This window comes from Bufo gargarizans, chromosome 1 (assembly GCF_014858855.1).
Source record: "Bufo gargarizans isolate SCDJY-AF-19 chromosome 1, ASM1485885v1, whole genome shotgun sequence".
NCBI classification, from domain to species: domain Eukaryota; kingdom Metazoa; phylum Chordata; class Amphibia; order Anura; family Bufonidae; genus Bufo; species Bufo gargarizans.
Genome location: NC_058080.1, coordinates 255,488,358 through 255,506,031, shown reverse-complemented (window position 1 = coordinate 255,506,031; position 17,674 = coordinate 255,488,358). Strand labels below are relative to the sequence as shown.

The window sequence follows — 17,674 nt, the reverse complement described above, 5'->3', positions numbered from 1 at the left end:
TTTACTAATCTTATACTTGGCACAAACTTTGGGACACGTTCACATGATGGTTTTTGCAGGCTGAATTCGGGGTGGATTCCACACCAAAAATCCATACTTGGTGTGGAACCACGGCATCCCATTTAAAACAATGGGAAGTGGTTTCCACGTGGTAGCCCAGCAAGTTTTGGGCATGGAATTTGGGCTAAATTCACCTGAAAAGACTGTATGATAGGCCTGTTAGACAAGCTGTCTAGACATGCACCAAATTTATTACAGGGGTTCATGGAGATATACTTTTCTCTAATGTTATACCAACTTTTCTCTAACGTTCTACCAACTATTGGTTGACTTACTTTGAGACAGAATTTTACACCTGAATTTTGGTGCAAATTAAGTCACACCCATTCTTCAGACTAGGTGTAGAAACTTTCTCTAAACCTATATGTACCAACTTGAACCACTTTTTGGCACAATTTATGCCAAAATCTAGATGCACTCACATTACTAAATGTGGGCCATGTGAGGAAAAATGAACACGTTCTCCTTCAGCGGCATCCTTACTGTTTTTTTTTTTTTAATACATGACCCTCACTGTCTACATTGTAATGAAATAAGACCATCTGTCTTCTAGCAGCCATTTCTTTAAATCAATTGTAGTTTTTTTAAGGTTTTGCTTATTAAATAAAACTATTGTGAAATGTCCCTTTTTCAAAGGAGGAAGTTGTGATCTGCAAATGGGTTTTCCAAGATGTTAAAGTCCTTAAAGGGATACCGACCTGACAATCAGTCTGATATCTGTGCAGTTTCATGCAATTCATTGTCTGTAAGCAGACATTTTAAGTTGGGGAAAGTTTGACTGTAGTGTTAACCAATGGGATGACAAACATAATATCCAGAATAAGTACGATGACCCTCTTCATTGTCTCATATCTTTTTAGAGAACATCTACATTGTCTTTTTGAAACAGTCAGGCCTCATGCACATGGTAACATAGTAACATAGTACATAAGGCCGAAAAAAGACATTCGTCCATCCAGTTCGGCCTGTTATCCTGCAAGTTGATCCAGAGGAAGGCAAAAAAAAAAACTGTGAGGTAGAAGCCAATTTTCCCCACTTTAGGGGAATAAAAAATTCCTTCCTGACTCCAATCAGGCAATCAGAATAACTTCCTGGATCAACGACCCCTCTCTAGTAGCTATAGCCTGTAATATTATTACGCTCCAGAAAGACATCCATTCTACATTCTAAAATACAAAGCTTCTAGAGGACAATATATCAATACTATGACAAGTGATGGTGCTCCAAAAGCAAAAACCTTTGTAGGCTTCCAGTTTGAAACAAAGGTCTCCCAATTACTTCTATGGATGGCACATTACAGTTCCATTCAGCTGAGAACTAGTACAGAGCCATAATATGGCCATGTACAGGAGGCCTTGCTGTCCTTAGAGTTTTAGGTTTAGTGCTCCTCAAGAGCTTTAGGTTTAGTGCTTCTCTTTATCTAGGACAACAGATAGCACTTCTCTTCTGATGTAGATGTATTTTAAAGCTATGAGTTTTTACAATTGGTATTCATAAATTATTGTAGTGATTTAATTGAAAACACTTTACTGTAGTTTAAGATCTGGAGGCAATATACCAAAATATCCGTATTTAAATTAATTTTAAATGTGCCTAAAGTGCGATAGAAATTATTAGAATTATATTGAAGTAGAAATATTGTTTACAGAGTAGTAACCTATCTTTTTCTCTTATTATTTGCAGAGAACACCGGTCCCCAGCGCCGAAGCATTCCGATGGTTCTTTTAAGCAGATGTATATCATATTTTCAAGGCACTCTGAAGTGATTGACAAGCACTGGTCTTATTTTGGGAACTGCTAAGTCCATGACTGAAGAATATGCTGAGACACTATTTTCATTTTGTGTACAGGGGTTTCCTCAAAAGAAAACAATGAATAATGTTAAAAAAAAGAAAAGAGAAAAAAAAAATGCAAAAAACAAAAACAAAAAAAAAACACATCACTAGAGCCTGGCTGGTTTACTTACTTTTAGTACACAGGTTCTTTCTTTAATGTACTTTAGCTATAATTAACAGTGAAATTGTTGTCTACTTTAAAGTGACTACAAACAGAGATTTGGGTAAACCCCTGCTGTAATATGATGTATCTTTGAGAAATTAACATATCTATACTTCATTTCCAAATATGTGTTTCAGTACTGTAAACTGTACAGATAGCAGCTTGTATTTTGTGTGTTTAGACACAAGGAGACAATCACGTCTGAGCATCTATATGAAGATTAACAGTTCGTAAGCAGCAGCGTGGTTCTGCAACTTAAATCCGGAGCAATAAATTCTAGCTTTAAACATTATTTCGCCAGCTGGATAGTCACAGAAGCAACAGCACTGTTATTTTTATTTTTGTAGTTTTTACCTTACTTATTTTTTGTCTTTTTTTTGCCATTTTAAAAATTTTATTTGACATACATACTGTACATTCCCAAATTCCAAAATGTAAAAAAGGAAAATTGTCATCCACACATTGACTATTGTCAAAAAGTCAACTGTGAGTGTCTTCTATCCGTCCTGGCGATATTTCCATGTTCCTGAGCCCCATCTCCTTTTTATGTATCCAAGGAGCAATTCATCCATTCTGACCTCTTGATGGGTGTTACTAAGAGGATATCCCCAGCAGCACTTACCACAGATGACCCACTTTTCACTGCTTTGTAGACCAGAGTAAAAGCAGCATATGGTATTGTAGTTTGTCCAATCGGACCAGTCTTTTGAATTATTTGTTCAGGGAAACAGAAGTGTCCTGTGACCATGTAACTGAGTACATGCCTTCTGGTTAGGTTTTTCTATAGTAACTGTAAACACTGTAAAATATAAATGCATTCTCACTGTAATGACAAGAGAAAAACATGCATATAGATATATAAATATATATATATAAATATATTTCTGTATATATAGGTCATGTCCAATACAGCCAGGCAACTCCAGACTTGAAGATTTTTCTGAAGGATCTAAATATAAAACTTTATTCATTGCAGGAGTGGATTGAGTGCTCAGGCTAATGGGCAGGGCCTGGGGCCTCTGCAGCTGAGAATATGGCCCTTAGGCCCATATTCCCCTGTACACAGAAGATAAGTCCAGCAATGGTTCCTGCTTAAAGCTGTTAATGAATTACTTTGTACTCCACCTTATCACTTGCTGTGTATAGCACATTACGCGATATCATTAGTCTAGGGCGTAGACCTCAGTCTGCTCGTGATCTAATACATAGCGGTATTTTGTTCCTCAATACCAAATAAAAGCTTCTATACTTAGCTTTGTATTGAAAGTCCCAAAAATATCTGCCAGAGGATGCCTTGTCAGTTGTATAACTCCAAATCTGGAATTGCCTACCCCATTTTGTTATACTCTATTCCATGATAAAACCGTTGCATTACCTTGTGTCGTTTTCATACTTGTGTAGCAATTTATGGTACTTTTTTATGTTATAGTCCTACTGAACAGCACCAATCTAAAAGCCCCTCCAGCAGATAAATATTTTTACCTAATGTTTTAGCTATGTATGTATCTTATAAGTGAGTCTTGAATGTTTTAATTTTGTGGGGTTTTTGTAATAAATGTTTAAAAATTCCATTGAGTAGATCTAAAATACCTAGGTAGCTTTAAAGACTCATACGAAATGACTTCATCCGGTTAGCCACCTTTACCAACCTGAACAGGATTATTTTTTTTGTGACTGTTTATCCAATACAAGAGGGAGTATCATTCTGCTAATAGTGATCAGACACAAGTAAAGCCTTGTTTGCACTTTGACGAATACATTTTCTTAGCCTTCTAGAAGGTTGTAATTTCTCTATCCGAGATGTAAAATTATTCAGTTCAAGGTACAATAGCTACAGTTCTTTTTACCAGTGTACACACTGTCTGATACCCTAATGTTGCATGTCTTTGTGTGCTTTCTTTTTTAAAGAGCTGGTTGATCTATATATTGTAACTGTGCTGCTTACATGTCCAATCCATTCAAAGCTATACATTACAGAGAATGAAGAAAGACGGTTTACTGTAGTGCTAATGCCATAATTCTTCTACATAAATTTGTGTTATCAACCTAAAAGATATGTTGTGTCAGAATATATTTTAGTGTTTGTTTTTGTCATTTTAGTTTTTATAGCTTTTTTTATGGGTAAGTGAAGTGTAAAGTGAAATTCCACTCCTTTTGAAGTTACACTAGGTTATATTCTACATAGCATAGCTTCTATGAGTTATGTACAGTATAATCCGCTAGAAGAAATGGTTGCATAGGGTCTATTCCACAAGGGGTTGGATGATTGTCCAGAATTACCAAATGAAGCCCATAAGCAAGAATGAAGCTGTTTCTAGGCAAAAACCATACCCTTTTTCTCTAATCTCATACAACCTCTTTAAGAGCTCATGCACACAAGTGTACAATGATATAACGCTGTTTGGAGCCTTAAAGGGGTTTTCCGCTTTTTACTATTGATCACTTATACTCAGGATAGTTCATCAATATCAGATCGTGGGGGGCCGACACCCAGCACCTCCGCCGATCAGCTGTTTGAAGAGAAGGTAGCACTTGTATGTGCCGGGTGTTGGACCCCTGCCTATCTGATATTGATGACCTATCCTGAGAATAGGTCATCAATAGTAAAAAGCAGACAACCCCTTTAATATGACACTCATATAGACTTCTATGGAGTTACGCCTCCAAATACCCTGAACTTCCTAGATAGGCATGTTCTACTTGATGTTGTATATCTTTATTATACAGCACCATATGAATTACCAAATAGTGGCACACGGAGTTCCTACCACTTCTGTATGCCTTAGGTTCCAGTACATGTGACAAAGCAAACAAAGGGTAGACAGAACGGAGCAATCTGACCTTCTGGTTTTAGTAGAACTCAATAGTACATGCTAGAAAATGGATGTAAAGGATAGTTGTTTTTTTTACCCTATCTACTAGGCTAACAGGTGTTCTCTGCTGTGAGCCTCATGGTCCAACCGGGGAAAATGTGCCTTACAGCAGAACCGTGAGCTGTTTGGTAATACATATTATGTATTTTTAACCTCCTCCATACTATGACAAACATTATTCAACTAATGGATGTTCACTTTAAGTTTCAGTTATGGTGTTCTTCAAAATAGGGTACAGACAGTACTAAAATCTTCATTTTGCATCATGATTTAGAAAAAAAGCTTAAGAATCTTGGCATGTAACTCTTACAATTAATTCAAAAGAATAGCAATATTTATATTGGTTACATCTGTAATTGGATAATGAGGAAAGAAATGTGTTAAATGAACATACCATTTAGGGTCGAATACCTTCAGCAAAATAACAGTAGTAGGTCTTTGATCATAGCTAGATGCACAGTGATTTCAAACAGTTGGTTCCATGTAGCAACTAAATGTTCCAGATTTTGTTTGTCATTAAATTTGGCAGTTTCACACTGAGATCTACTATGTTCCTAGTGAATAAAAGACAGCTCCTACTGGATGATAGAATGATTACACTATATTAAAAAAGGGAACTGCATTTTATTCTTTTTTTTCCCTTTTAATTTAATTTGGCCCACTGATATGTACAACTTTCACGATGTTCCCCTATTTCTGAACTGTGCTGTAATCTATGACATTTTCTAACAGATATATGTGTAAGGTGTATGTATGCTTGTGCAGTTATGGAAAAAGCAGTTTTGGAAAACAGTGTATTTATGAGAAAAAAAATCACCTATGGGGCATGTAAAAAACTGTAAAAAAAATACACATTAATTTGCCCGGTAAAGTTGTTTTTGTGACATTTCTGTGTTGTTAAATAAAGGACTTTAGTATTCAAAGTATCAGCATTTTCTATAAAAATTCTATGTGCTTTTTCCCGTTTACTACAAAACACACCCACTTCTATACATTTGCATAATACATTGAAATGATGATCTAGTTTAGTTTGGCAATGTATAATACAATCTGTTGTGCTTAAAAAGTTTTGTTTTCATAGTTTTTGTGCATACAATATTATTTACAAATTTTGTCTATTTTTTTACTTTTAGTCCCCCTACGAAAATGTAACATGCAATAGTTCAATCTCATACTTGTGATGGTTTCCCATTAAGCCCTGCCACAGGCACGGATTAATAGGCAGAAATGGGAGTCATTACAGTTCCCCAGACTGCCATGACAACCAACCCAGACCACACAAGCAGATCGTTGGTTACTCCCTCTGACTAATTGCTCACTATTGACCACACCGTCTGAGGTGTTAGGTGTTCACGATGAGAGTTATCTGTTTAACACAGTCTTTTCCTGTCAACTATGGCGCCGGCTTTAAACTCTTGACATCTGTAGTACTGGGTGTTAAAGAACTACTCCACTTAAAATTACTTAAAAGCATCTCTGCTGTCAGAAAGAGAGCCAAACTGAACTTGATCTAAAGTTGGTTCAGAAAACTCAAAGTGAAAAATCTTCAGCACTGTGTAAAAACATCACTTCTTATTGGAAAACCCTTGAAACTATCTTGTACAATGATTAAAACCAGATCTATGCATTTCAGTCACGCTATATCCTGTCCTTAATCATGGTACCATGGTTAAGGGCAGGACATACTATGTCTGAAACGCGTAGGCAGGGGCAGACTGAGAACTTAAAGTGGCCCTGGGAAAAAACCTAACAGTAGCTACATTTTGTAGGTAGGTCCAAATAGAAGGCGGGGCAACACAAGTAGGCAGGAACAACAGAAGTAGGCGGGCCAGCAATACCATAGTGCTAAACAATATACCGCCCCAGCAGAACCAAATAGAATAGTGCAGCAGAAAATACTGACGCCTGCACAACAGTATTCAATTGTATCTCCATCCTGAGGACGCGATACAGTTGAATTCAGGAGGGCACCTGCAGCTGCTGGCCAGGTGTATAGGAGAGAATCAGATCATTATGTACTTGGCTGGTGGCCGTAAGGAGGCTTGGATGGCCCCCCAAGGTATCGGCCCATCCTGAAATTTCCCTGTAGGGTCTATGGCCAATCCGCCCTTGTGAGTAGGTATGGTTTATAATTGTTTTACAAGATGTTTTTAAGGATTTTCCAGTAAGAAGTTTTTACAGGGTGCTGAAGATTTTTCCTTTTGTCCCGCTCAGGCCATCTAGCATCAGTTATTTCAACATCCAGCAGAGACACGTCGGTGAGCATAATCAGTTTTCTTCTGTTGTTTCAAAAAACTGATTGTTAGAGATACACAAAGGAATTTTACTACAAAGAGTTAAAGAGGTTCTGTGGTTTTGAAAAACATGAACAGAAACAAATTTGCTTTCTACCAGAAACCGCACCAAACCTGTCAGCAGTGTTTTTTATATCACAGGTCAGCTCCATAGAAATGAATGACACTGAGCTACACTACTGACACACAAACTGTGGAAATATCTTCCTTTGTAGAAACTAAATGTATAGCTTACATAGAGGTGTAAGAGCCATGACTGCTGCAGAGAGAACAATGTAGCAGAATAACCAAGGCCTGTGAGAGTGGCCTGTGTTACAGAGCAAAGCATGCTGGGAAAGCCAAGCAGGAAGCTAATGAAAACAGGAAGTTCTGCATGTAAACATCCTGCCCAGATGAAGTGATGGAGAAAAAAAGGGAATGAAAATTCTGACATGAAGAACAGGTATGTGAGAGAAAATATGCAATGTTTTGGGTACTCTTGGCAGATAAAAGAAATTTCATCAAACCAGAGAGCTACTAATGAATTGGTTTGAATGGATATTTTGGAAATTTATGCCAAAAATAATTCGATAATTTCTCTCATCTCAGCCAAGACATGAATAATCTAAATGTAACAGTTTTTAGGTTAGCCTTACATTTCTTTTTTATTAAGTTGTAGCTGTTAAAAATGTTTTTTTTTTTCATAATAATGCACGCTTGAGGTAGCCAATATGAATGACTAAATGCATGTTTTTCAGACATTTTATGAAACTGCTTTATTATTTTCTAGCCAGCACTGATTCTTTACTATCCATTGTCTTTAGCTCAGACCTGCTTGCCCCTTACCTGGCTGTGCATGCACTGAACGCACTGTATTCTCACAGTGGTTAGTCACAATGTTTACTGTATTTAGCAGAGCAGATTCTGCTGCATGCCTAAGCACTAGCGCACAACACCATGCTACTACATTTTTATTCTATGTATGCTAGTCAGTGCTACTGATATGACATGGAAGTTGTAAGCTTGTGCATGGACTGTTCAAGGATGTATTCACACTAACATCAGATCTGGCTAAAGGAGAATAGAAATATAAGTATGGAAGTACTGCAGGGTGCCACTTAAAAGCTCTGTCTGGTGATGAATGACCTTTAAACTGTATGTATGTATATATAGTGTGTGTGTATATATATATATATATACAGTGTATGTGTGTGTGTATATATATATATATATATATATATACACACTCACCTAAAGAGTTATTAGGAACACCTGTTCTATTTCTCATTAATGCGATTAGCTAGTCAACCAATCACATGGCAGTTGCTTCAATGCATGTAGAGTTGTGGTCCTGGTCAAGACAATCTCCTGAACTCCAAACTGAATGTCAGAAAGGGAAAGAAAGGTGATTTAAGCAATTTTGAGCGTGGCATGGTTGTTGGTGCCAGACGGGCCGGTCTGAGTATTTCACAATCTGCTCAGTTACTGGGATTTTCACGCACAACCATTTCTAGGGTTTACAAAGAATGGTGTGAAAAGGGAAAAAAATCCAGTATGCGGCAGTCCTGTGGGCGAAAATGCCTTGTTAATGCTAGAGGTCAGAGGAGAATGGGCCGACTGATTCAAGTTGATAGAAGAGCAACGTTGACTGAAATAACCACTCGTTACAACCAAGGTATGCAGCAAAGCATTTGTGAAGCCACAACACGCACAACCTTGAGGTTGGGCTACAACAGCAGAAGACCCCACCGGGTACCACTCATCTCCACTACAAATAGGAAAAAGGAGGCTACAATTTGCACGAGCTCACCAAAATTGGACTGTTGAAGACTGGAAAAATGTTGCCTGGTCTGATGAGTCTTGATTTATGTTGAGACATTCAAATGGCAGAGTCCGAATTTGGCGTAAACAGAATGAGAACATGTATCCAGCATGCCTTGTTACCACTGTGCAGGCTGGTGGTGGTGGTGTAATGGTGTGGGGAATGTTTTCTGGGCACACTTTAGGCCCCTTAGTGCCAATTGGCCATGGTTTAAATGCCACAGGCTACCTGAGAATTGTTTCTGACCATGTCCATCCCTTCATGACCACCATGTACCCATCCTCTGATGGCTACTTCCAGCAGGATAATGCACCATGTCACAAAGCTCGAATAATTTCAAATTGGTTTCTTGAACATGATAATGAGTTCATTGTACTAAAATGGCCCCCACAGTCACCAGATCTCAACCCAATAGAGCATCTTTGGGATGTGGTGGAACGGGAGCTTCGTGCCCTGGATGTGCATCCCTCAAATCTCCATCAACTGCAAGATGCTATCCTATCAACATGGGCCAACATTTCTAAAGAATGCTATCAGCACCTTGTTGAATCAATGCCACACAGAATTAAGGCAGTTCTTAAGGCAAAAGGGGGTCCAACACCATATTAGTATGGTGTTCCTAATAATTCTTTAGGTGAGTGTATATGAAGTCTATGTATGTATATGTATTGTAGGAAGGCGCAAGGGGCCGTCATTGACGGAAGGTATGTGTCACCGAGGTTCCTGGCCTCGGTGAGGTAAGAGCCGGTAATTTCAAGGGACAGCGGCAGCTAGTGCTGATTGACACTGTGTGCTGTTAGTATGGCTGTAAAGCCGTTTTCGGCCGGCTCTTACTGGCAGCAGCCAAAGTGCTGGTTGGGTGGCTGCTCCCCACATTCCAGGCCAGGTCTTTACTGGCCTATATCAAACCCAGCCAGCAGTCTGAGCTGGGTGTCGATTACTTCTCTCTGACTCTGGAGCGCTTTCAGTCTCTGTGTGTTTGGGAACTGAGAACTTGTGCTAAGAGATGCCTGCTTGGAAACAGGCCCTAAAGCCTGTTGTAGACTATTGGTGGAAAAACTGCTGACCAGGTGAAGGCTTTTTTGTTCAGTGGACTTTTTATGGTGTGAACAAACACCAAGACTGCAAACCGTTACTGTTTGTTTTTCCTTATGTGTGAATAAAACACTGAACTGTTTAAGTCTTTGTGGTTGCCCCTGTACTGCGTCCGCTAGCCGGTCTACCAGAACAAATCCCCACAATTGTTTTCGGATGTGGGCAAACACAGTGAGGCAGGCCTGAAGGCCGAAAAGTTTTTCTGTCTCCGTGGGCACAAGTGCATGTCCTGTATTAAATCGGCAAGGTTACGACCTGTGTCCCCTGACAAAATGGAGGCAGTCGTGAAAGCTCTCATGGAGGCTAACTTGCAGCAGCGGGAGGCTAACAAGCAGCAGCAGGAAACTAACCAGCTGCTATTACAACATGTGATGGTGTTGCAAGCGGCAGGAGTGTCCCAGAACGTCCACGAAAGCTGTCCGTGCGGTGATTCCTAAGATTACCCCCTCGGATGACGTCGAGACCTATCTGGCGGTGTTTGAAAAGTTGGCCGTGAGGGAGAAGTTACCCCGAGACCAGTGGGCTGAGGTCGTCGCTCCGTTCCTGGCGTCTAGACCCTAGCAAGTGTTTTTCGATATCTCCAATGATCAAGCGGCCGACTACCTGACCGTAAAAGTTGAGATCATGGCAAGACTGGGGGTGAATGTATTGGTCCGGGCCCAGCTAGTGCTTCAGTGGGAATTTAACCCAGCTGAACCCTCCAGACCACAATATTATGACCTGCTACACCGGTTGCAAAAATGGCTCAGCCTGACATACTGACTCCCACTGCTATGCTGGACCGTCTGTTGGCAGATGTGTTCTGGAGGGCTTTTCCGTACCCTCTCCAGCACAAATTCGGCCAGGTGTCTCCTGGTAATGCTTTAGATATGGTCGACCTGGTGGAGCGCTACGAGGCCACCAGAAATTTGCAGGGGGGTTCTTTTGGGAGGGGGCCAGTCAAACCCTGGAAATCTCCAACCCAGACCCGGCGGCTAGTGCCAGCAAAACCCGCCCGGGACATACCCCCTGCAGATCCAGCCCTGGTGGTCTGCCAGCGGTGTTACGAGCCTGGACACATAAGGGCTGACTGTCCCCATCGGGGTGAACCCATGAATACCAACTATGGCTACCGCCACTCATTGCATGCCAGAAAGCTATGTGCCGCAGGAACCTCCAAGACTATAGACAATAGCCACCTGTGTGCATTCATGGAGACTTAAAAGGCTATCCCACTGCCCTGGTCTCTCTATCAACAATGGCCGGCAGGTGGATTCATGAGGTGACCGTCGCCACAAAATTACAGTATGAACTAATAATTGGGAGAGACTTCCCCGTTTTCCCAGCATTATGGCTGGATACGAAACTTACCGATACCCGTGAGACAGATGTAATTCTAGCAGAGTGGCCCCGGCTAAGGGGGGAGACCAGAATCCTGGGAACCTGAGTCTGAAGGGCCAGCGGTAGGGGTGACCGCCACTTCGGTGGAAGAGTGGGAGAAACCCCGCTAAGTGTGATGGTGGGAGACATGGAGGACTCGCCTCCGGCTCCTGAGCTGGCAGGCCCTTAATGTCTCTGGGGATCATTTTGGTACTGCACAACACCGGGACCCAACCCTATCCCGAGCCCGGGAAAATGTATTAATAATAGATGGGGAAGCCAAAAAAAACGGGGGCAGAGTCAATGTTTCCCCGATGTGGTTCATTAAGATATGTTGTATCGGGTAAACCAGCTGCGAGGTGAGTCCATTGAACAGTTGGTGGTGCCCCAGGTTTATCGCAAACTCATGTTAGAGTTAGCCCACCAGCATGTTCTCGGGGGTCATGTGGGAATGCCGAAAACACAGGACCAGATACTACAATGGTTTTACTGGCCCGGTGTGTTCAGAGAGGTAGAAGAATATTGTACGTAAGTCTTGCCCAACCTGCCAGATAACGAGCCCCCAGCCACATTTCTGTAGTCCCCTGGTACCCCTCCCGATTATCGAGGTCCCGTTCAAGTGAATCGCTATGGATCTCATAGGCCCAGTACCGAAATCCGCTAGATGGCACCAACACATCTTGGTCGTCCTTGACTATGCCACTCGGTACCCGGAGGCAGTGCCACTGCGTCATACATCAGCCAAACTCATAGCTAAGGAGTTAATGGAGATGTTTTCTCGATTGGGTCTGCCTATGGAGGTTCTGACTGACCAAGGGACCCCGTTTATGTCCAAGGTCATGAGGGAACTCTGTAAGTTACTCCACATAAAACAGCTACGGACATCCGTGTATCAGCCGCAAACGGATGGCCTGGTAGAGAGGTTTAATCAAACATTAAAAAATATGTTAAAAAGAGTGGTGTCTAAGGATGGGAGGGACTTGGACCTTCTTCTGCCTTATCTCATGTTCGCAATTCGAGAGATGCCCCAGGCCTCTACCGGGTTCTCACCATTCGAACTGCTATATGGCAGACACCCTTGCGGTCTGTTGGATGTGGCCAAAGATGCGTGGGAACAACAACCCACACTGCACAAAAGTGTGGTTGAGTACGTCACCCAGATGCAAGAATGGATAGAAACAGTTTTACCTCTGGTTAGGGAGCATATGGAGGCAGCGCAGCAAAGCCAGAGTAGGGTATATAATTGGCAGGCACGGGTCCGGAACTTTAACCAAGGTGATGAGGTGGCAGGGGCCCTACGAGGTACTTGAAAAAATTGGAGAGGTAGATTACAAGGTACACCAGCCAGGGAGGCGAAAGCCAGAGCAGGTGTACCATGTGAATCTGCTCAAACCATGGAAAGATAGGGAAACCTGTACTAAATACAGCCCACGACCATGGTTTCTAGGCTAAACAGTTTCGGCCATTTTGTCTGAAGCAAGGGAAGCGGCTGCCACAGTGAAAAAAAATTGCTGACATCCTCTCCTCTAAACAGGCTCAGGAATCCAGGGATTTCATTAGTCGGAACACGGATGTGCTCTCGGACCTCCCTGGACGCACATCTATAATCCGGCATTAAATTATCACTGAGCCTCAGGCAAAACTCCGTTTAAAACGTAACGGGTACCCGAGGCTCGGCGACAAGCCATCAAGGAAGAAGTGCAGCTAATGCTTCAGCTAGATGTTATTGAGGAGTCCAAAAGTGAATGGGCCAGTCTGATAGTCCTAATACCCAAGTTGGATGGGACATTACGGTTCTGTAACGATTTTCGCAAACTAAACAAAATCTCTAAGTTTGATGCATATCCCATGTCTCAGGTGGGTGAGCTTATTGAGAGGTTAGGCTAAGCTCTGTATTTTTCTGTTTTGGACCTCACCAAAGGGTACTGGCAGGTACCCTTGACAGAGGTTGACAAAGAGAAAACTGCCTTCATTACACCAGAAGGGCTATACCAATATAAGGTGTTACCCTTTGGTCTGCATGGCGCCCCTGCCACTTTTCAACGGCTCATGGACGTTGTACTTCGTCCACATCGTCGGTACGCTTCGGCTTACCTGGACTATATTGTCATTCATAGTACCAACTGGGAAAGTCATCTACCAAAAGTGCAGGCTGTAGTGGACTCCCTTAGGAAGGCTGGACTGACAGCTAACCCAAAAAAGTGTGCGGTGTATGTAATTGGGCGTGGAATTATCAAACCTCAGTTGAACAAAATTGAGGCAATTCGGTATTGGCCCTGACCTGTCACTACTCGGCAAGTAAAGTCGTTCCTGGGAATGGTGGGATACTATGTGAGGTTTGTCCCCCACTTTGCTACAGTCGATTCACCATTGACAGGCCTTTTGAAGGGACGCAAGTCACTGATGGTCCACTGGAATGAACAGGCGGAAAAGGCTTTCTCCGCTTTGAAGTCGGCCCTGTGTGGGTCCCCGGTTTTGGTGACGCCCGACTTCAAAGGGGACTTTATAGTGCAGAGCGATGCCTCCAAGGTAGGTTTCTGTGCTGTACTGTCTCAAGAAGTCAACAGGGAGGAGCATCCCATTGTCTTCCTAAACCGTAAGCTCACCCCAGCCGAGACCCAGTACAGTATAGTGGAGAGAGAGTGCCTGGCCATCAAATGGGCACTCGAGTCTCTCCGCTATTATCTGTTGGGGAGAAAGTTCCGTCTGGTGACCGACCACTCCCCTCTCAAGTAGATGAGCCAGGCCAAAGAGAGGAATGCTCGGGTCACCAGGTGGTTCTTGTCGCTACAAAACTTTTAATTTTCCGTGGAACATAGGGCAGGCAGGTTACAGGGAAACGCAGATGCCCTGTCCCGGGTACACTGTCTGGCGGGTGTTCACCCCCTGAGGGTTGAACAAAGGGGGAGGTATGTAGGAAGGTACAAGGGGCCGTCATTGAAGGGAGGTATGTGTCACCGAGGTTCCTGGCCTCGGTGAGGTAAGAGCCGGTAATTTCAAGGGTCAGCGGCAGCTAGTGCTGATAGACACTGTTTGCCGTTAGTATAGCTGCAAAGCCGATCCGGGCCGACTCTTACTGTGAGTAGCCAAAGTGCTGGGTGGGTGGCTACTCTCCACGTTCCAAGCCAGGTCTTTACTGGCCTATATCTAACTTGGCCAGCAGTCTCAGCTGGATGTGGATTACTCCTCTCTGACAGTGGAGTGCTGTCAGTCTCAGTGTGTTTGGGAACTGAGAACTTGTGCCGTGCTAAAGGGCTGAGAGACGCCTGCTGGGAAACAAGCCCTAAATCCTGCTGTGGACTGTGGGTGGAAAAACTGATGACCAGGTGAAGGTATTTGTTCAGTGGAGTTTTTATGGTGTGAACAAACACCAAGACTGCAAACCGTTACTGTTTGTTTTTCCTTCTTATGTGTGAATAAAAAACTGAACTGTTTAGATTAAAGACTTTATGGCTGCCTCTGTACTGCACTCGCTAGCCTGTCTACCAGAGCAAATGCCCACAATATATACAGTACAGACCAAAAGTTTGGACACAGCTTCTCATTCAAAGAGTTTTCTTTATTTTCATGACTATGAAAATTGTAGATTCACACTGAAGGCATCAAAACTATGAATTAACACATGTGGAATTATATACATAACAAAAAAGTGTGAAACAACTGAAAATATGTCATATTCTAGGTTCTTCAAAGTAGCCACCTTTTGCTTTGATTACTGCTTTGCACGCTCTTGGCATTCTCTTGATGAGCTTCAAGAGGTAGTCACCTGAAATGGTCTTCCAACAGTCTTGAAGGAGTTCCCAGAAATGCTTAGCACTTGTTGGCCCTTTTGCCTTCACTCTGCAGTCCAGCTCACCCCAAACCATCTCGAGTTAACCATCTTGGGTTCAGGTCCGGTGACTGTGGAGGCCAGGTCATCTGGCGCAGCACTCCATCACTCTCCTTCATGGTCAAATAGCCCTTACACAGGACAATGTTTGGGGTCATTGTCCTGTTGAAAAATAAATGATTGTCCAACTAAACGCAAACCGGATGGAATAGCATGCCGCTGCAAGATGCTGTTGTAGCCATGCTGGTTCAGTATGCCTTCAATTTTGAATAAATCCCCAACAGTGTCACCAGCAAAGCACCCCCACACCATCACACCTCCTCCTCCATGCTTCATGGTGGGAACCAGGCATGTAGAGTCCATCCGTTCACCTTTTCTGCGTCGCACAAAGACACAGTGGTTGGAACCAAAGATCTCAAATTTGGACTCATCAGACTAAAGCACAGATTTCCACTGGTCTAATGTCCATTCCTTGTGTTCTTTAGCCCAAACAAGTCTCTTCTGCTTGTTGCCTGTCCTTAGCAGTGGTTTCCTAGCAGATATCCTACCATGAAGGCCTGATTCACACAGTCTCCTCTTAACAGTTGTTCTAGAGATGTGTCTGCTGCTAGAACTCTATGTGGCATTGACCTGGTCTCTAATCTGAGCTGCTGTTAACCTGCGATTTCTGAGGCTAGTGACTCGGATGAACTTATCCTCCGCAGCAGAGGTGACTCTTGGCTCTTCCTTTCCTGGGGCGGTCCGCATGTGAGCCAGTTTCTTCGTAGCGCTTGATGGTTTTTGTGACTGCACTTGGGGACACTTTCAAAGTTTTCCCAATTTTTCAGACTGACTGACCTTCATTTCTTAAAGTAATGATGGCCACTCGTTTTTTTTTACTTAGCTGCTTTTTTCTTGCCATAATACAAATTCTAACAGTCTATTCAGTAGGACTATCAGCTGTGCATCCATCTGACTTCTCCACAATGCAACTGATGGTCCCAACCCCATTTATAAGGCAAGAAATCCCACTTATTAAACCTGACAGGGCACACCTGTGAAGTGAAAACCATTTCAGGTGACTACCTCTTGAAGTTCATCAAGAGAATGCCAAGAGTGTGCAAAGCAGTAATCAAAGCAAAAGGTGGCTACTTTGAAGAACCTAGAATACAACATATTTTGAGATCTTTGGTTCCAACCACTGTGTCTTTGTGCAATGCAGAAAAGGTGAACGGATGGACTCTACATGCCTGGTTCCCACCATGAAGCATGGAGGAGGAGGTGTGATGGTGTGGGGGTGCTTTGCTGGTGACACTGTTGGGGATTTTTTCAAAATTGAAGGCATACTGAACCAGCATGGCTACCACAGCATCTTGCAGCGGCATGCTATTCCATCTGGTTTGCGTTTAGCTGGACCATCATTTATTTTTCAACAGGACAATGACCCCAAACACACCTCCAGGCTGTGTAAGGGCTATTTGACCATGAAGGAGAGTGATGGAGTGCTGCGCCAGATGACCTGGCCTCCACAGTCACCGGACTTGAACCCAATCGAGATGGTTTGGGGTGAGCTGGACTGCAGAGTGAAGGCAAAAGGGCCAACAAGTGCTAAGCATCTCTGGGAACTCCTTCAAGACCATTTCAGGTGACTACCTCTTGAAGCTCATCAAGAGAATGCCAAGAGCGTGCAAAGCAGTAATCAAAGCAAAAGGTGGCTACTTTGAAGAACCTAGAATATGACATATTTTCAGTTGTTTCACACTTTTTTGTTATGTATATAATTCCACATGTGTTAATTCATAGTTTTGATGCCTTCAGTGTGAATCTACAATTTTCATAGTCATGAAAATAAAGAAAACTCTTTGAATGAGAAGGTGTGTCCAAACTTTTGGTCTGTACTGTATATATTCACAGAATATATTTCAATATTTTGTTATGAAGCATTAGACTCGCTGCTGGCTGATCTTTTTTGAAAGCTTTTGAGTCCTCACAGGTGAAAATATGCATACAATTGTGAAATATTTCACAACGTTGGTAAACCTCTTTTTATGATGAGCCTATTATCACCAGACCAAACTGGTGATCTTTGAACCCCGAGATGTTTCTCTCAACCTAGATTTTGCTGTGAATTAGCCGTCTGAAGCATTAAACCTAATTTATATCCAGTCAATTTTAATTTTTTAGTACAAACCAGATTCCAAAAAAGTTGGGACACTAAACAAATTGTGAATAAAAACTGAATGCAATGATGTGGAGATGGCAAATGTCAATATTTTATTTGTAATAGAACATAGATGACAGATCAAACGTTTAATCCGAGTAAATGTATAATTTTAAAGGAAAAATCTGTTGATTCAAATTTTCACGGTGTCAACAAATCCCCAAA

General features: G+C 42.3%; 1 protein-coding gene across 3 annotated transcripts in view; it reads left to right on the top strand.

The window, feature by feature from the left end:
• CXXC4 (CXXC finger protein 4) overlaps positions 1-5,850 on the top strand; it is a 125,815-nt gene extending 119,965 nt beyond the window's left edge. For 2 of the 3 annotated variants that reach the window (XM_044276729.1, XM_044276722.1), the window contains one exon: positions 1,744-5,850. In XM_044276729.1, the coding sequence (XP_044132664.1) occupies positions 1,744-1,788 (45 nt within the window). In that variant the 3' untranslated portion in view covers positions 1,789-5,850. The remainder of the gene's footprint in view (positions 1-1,743) is intronic. The other variant, XM_044276736.1, reaches the window with a different exon arrangement.
• Positions 5,851-17,674: the final 11,824 nt, after the last annotated feature.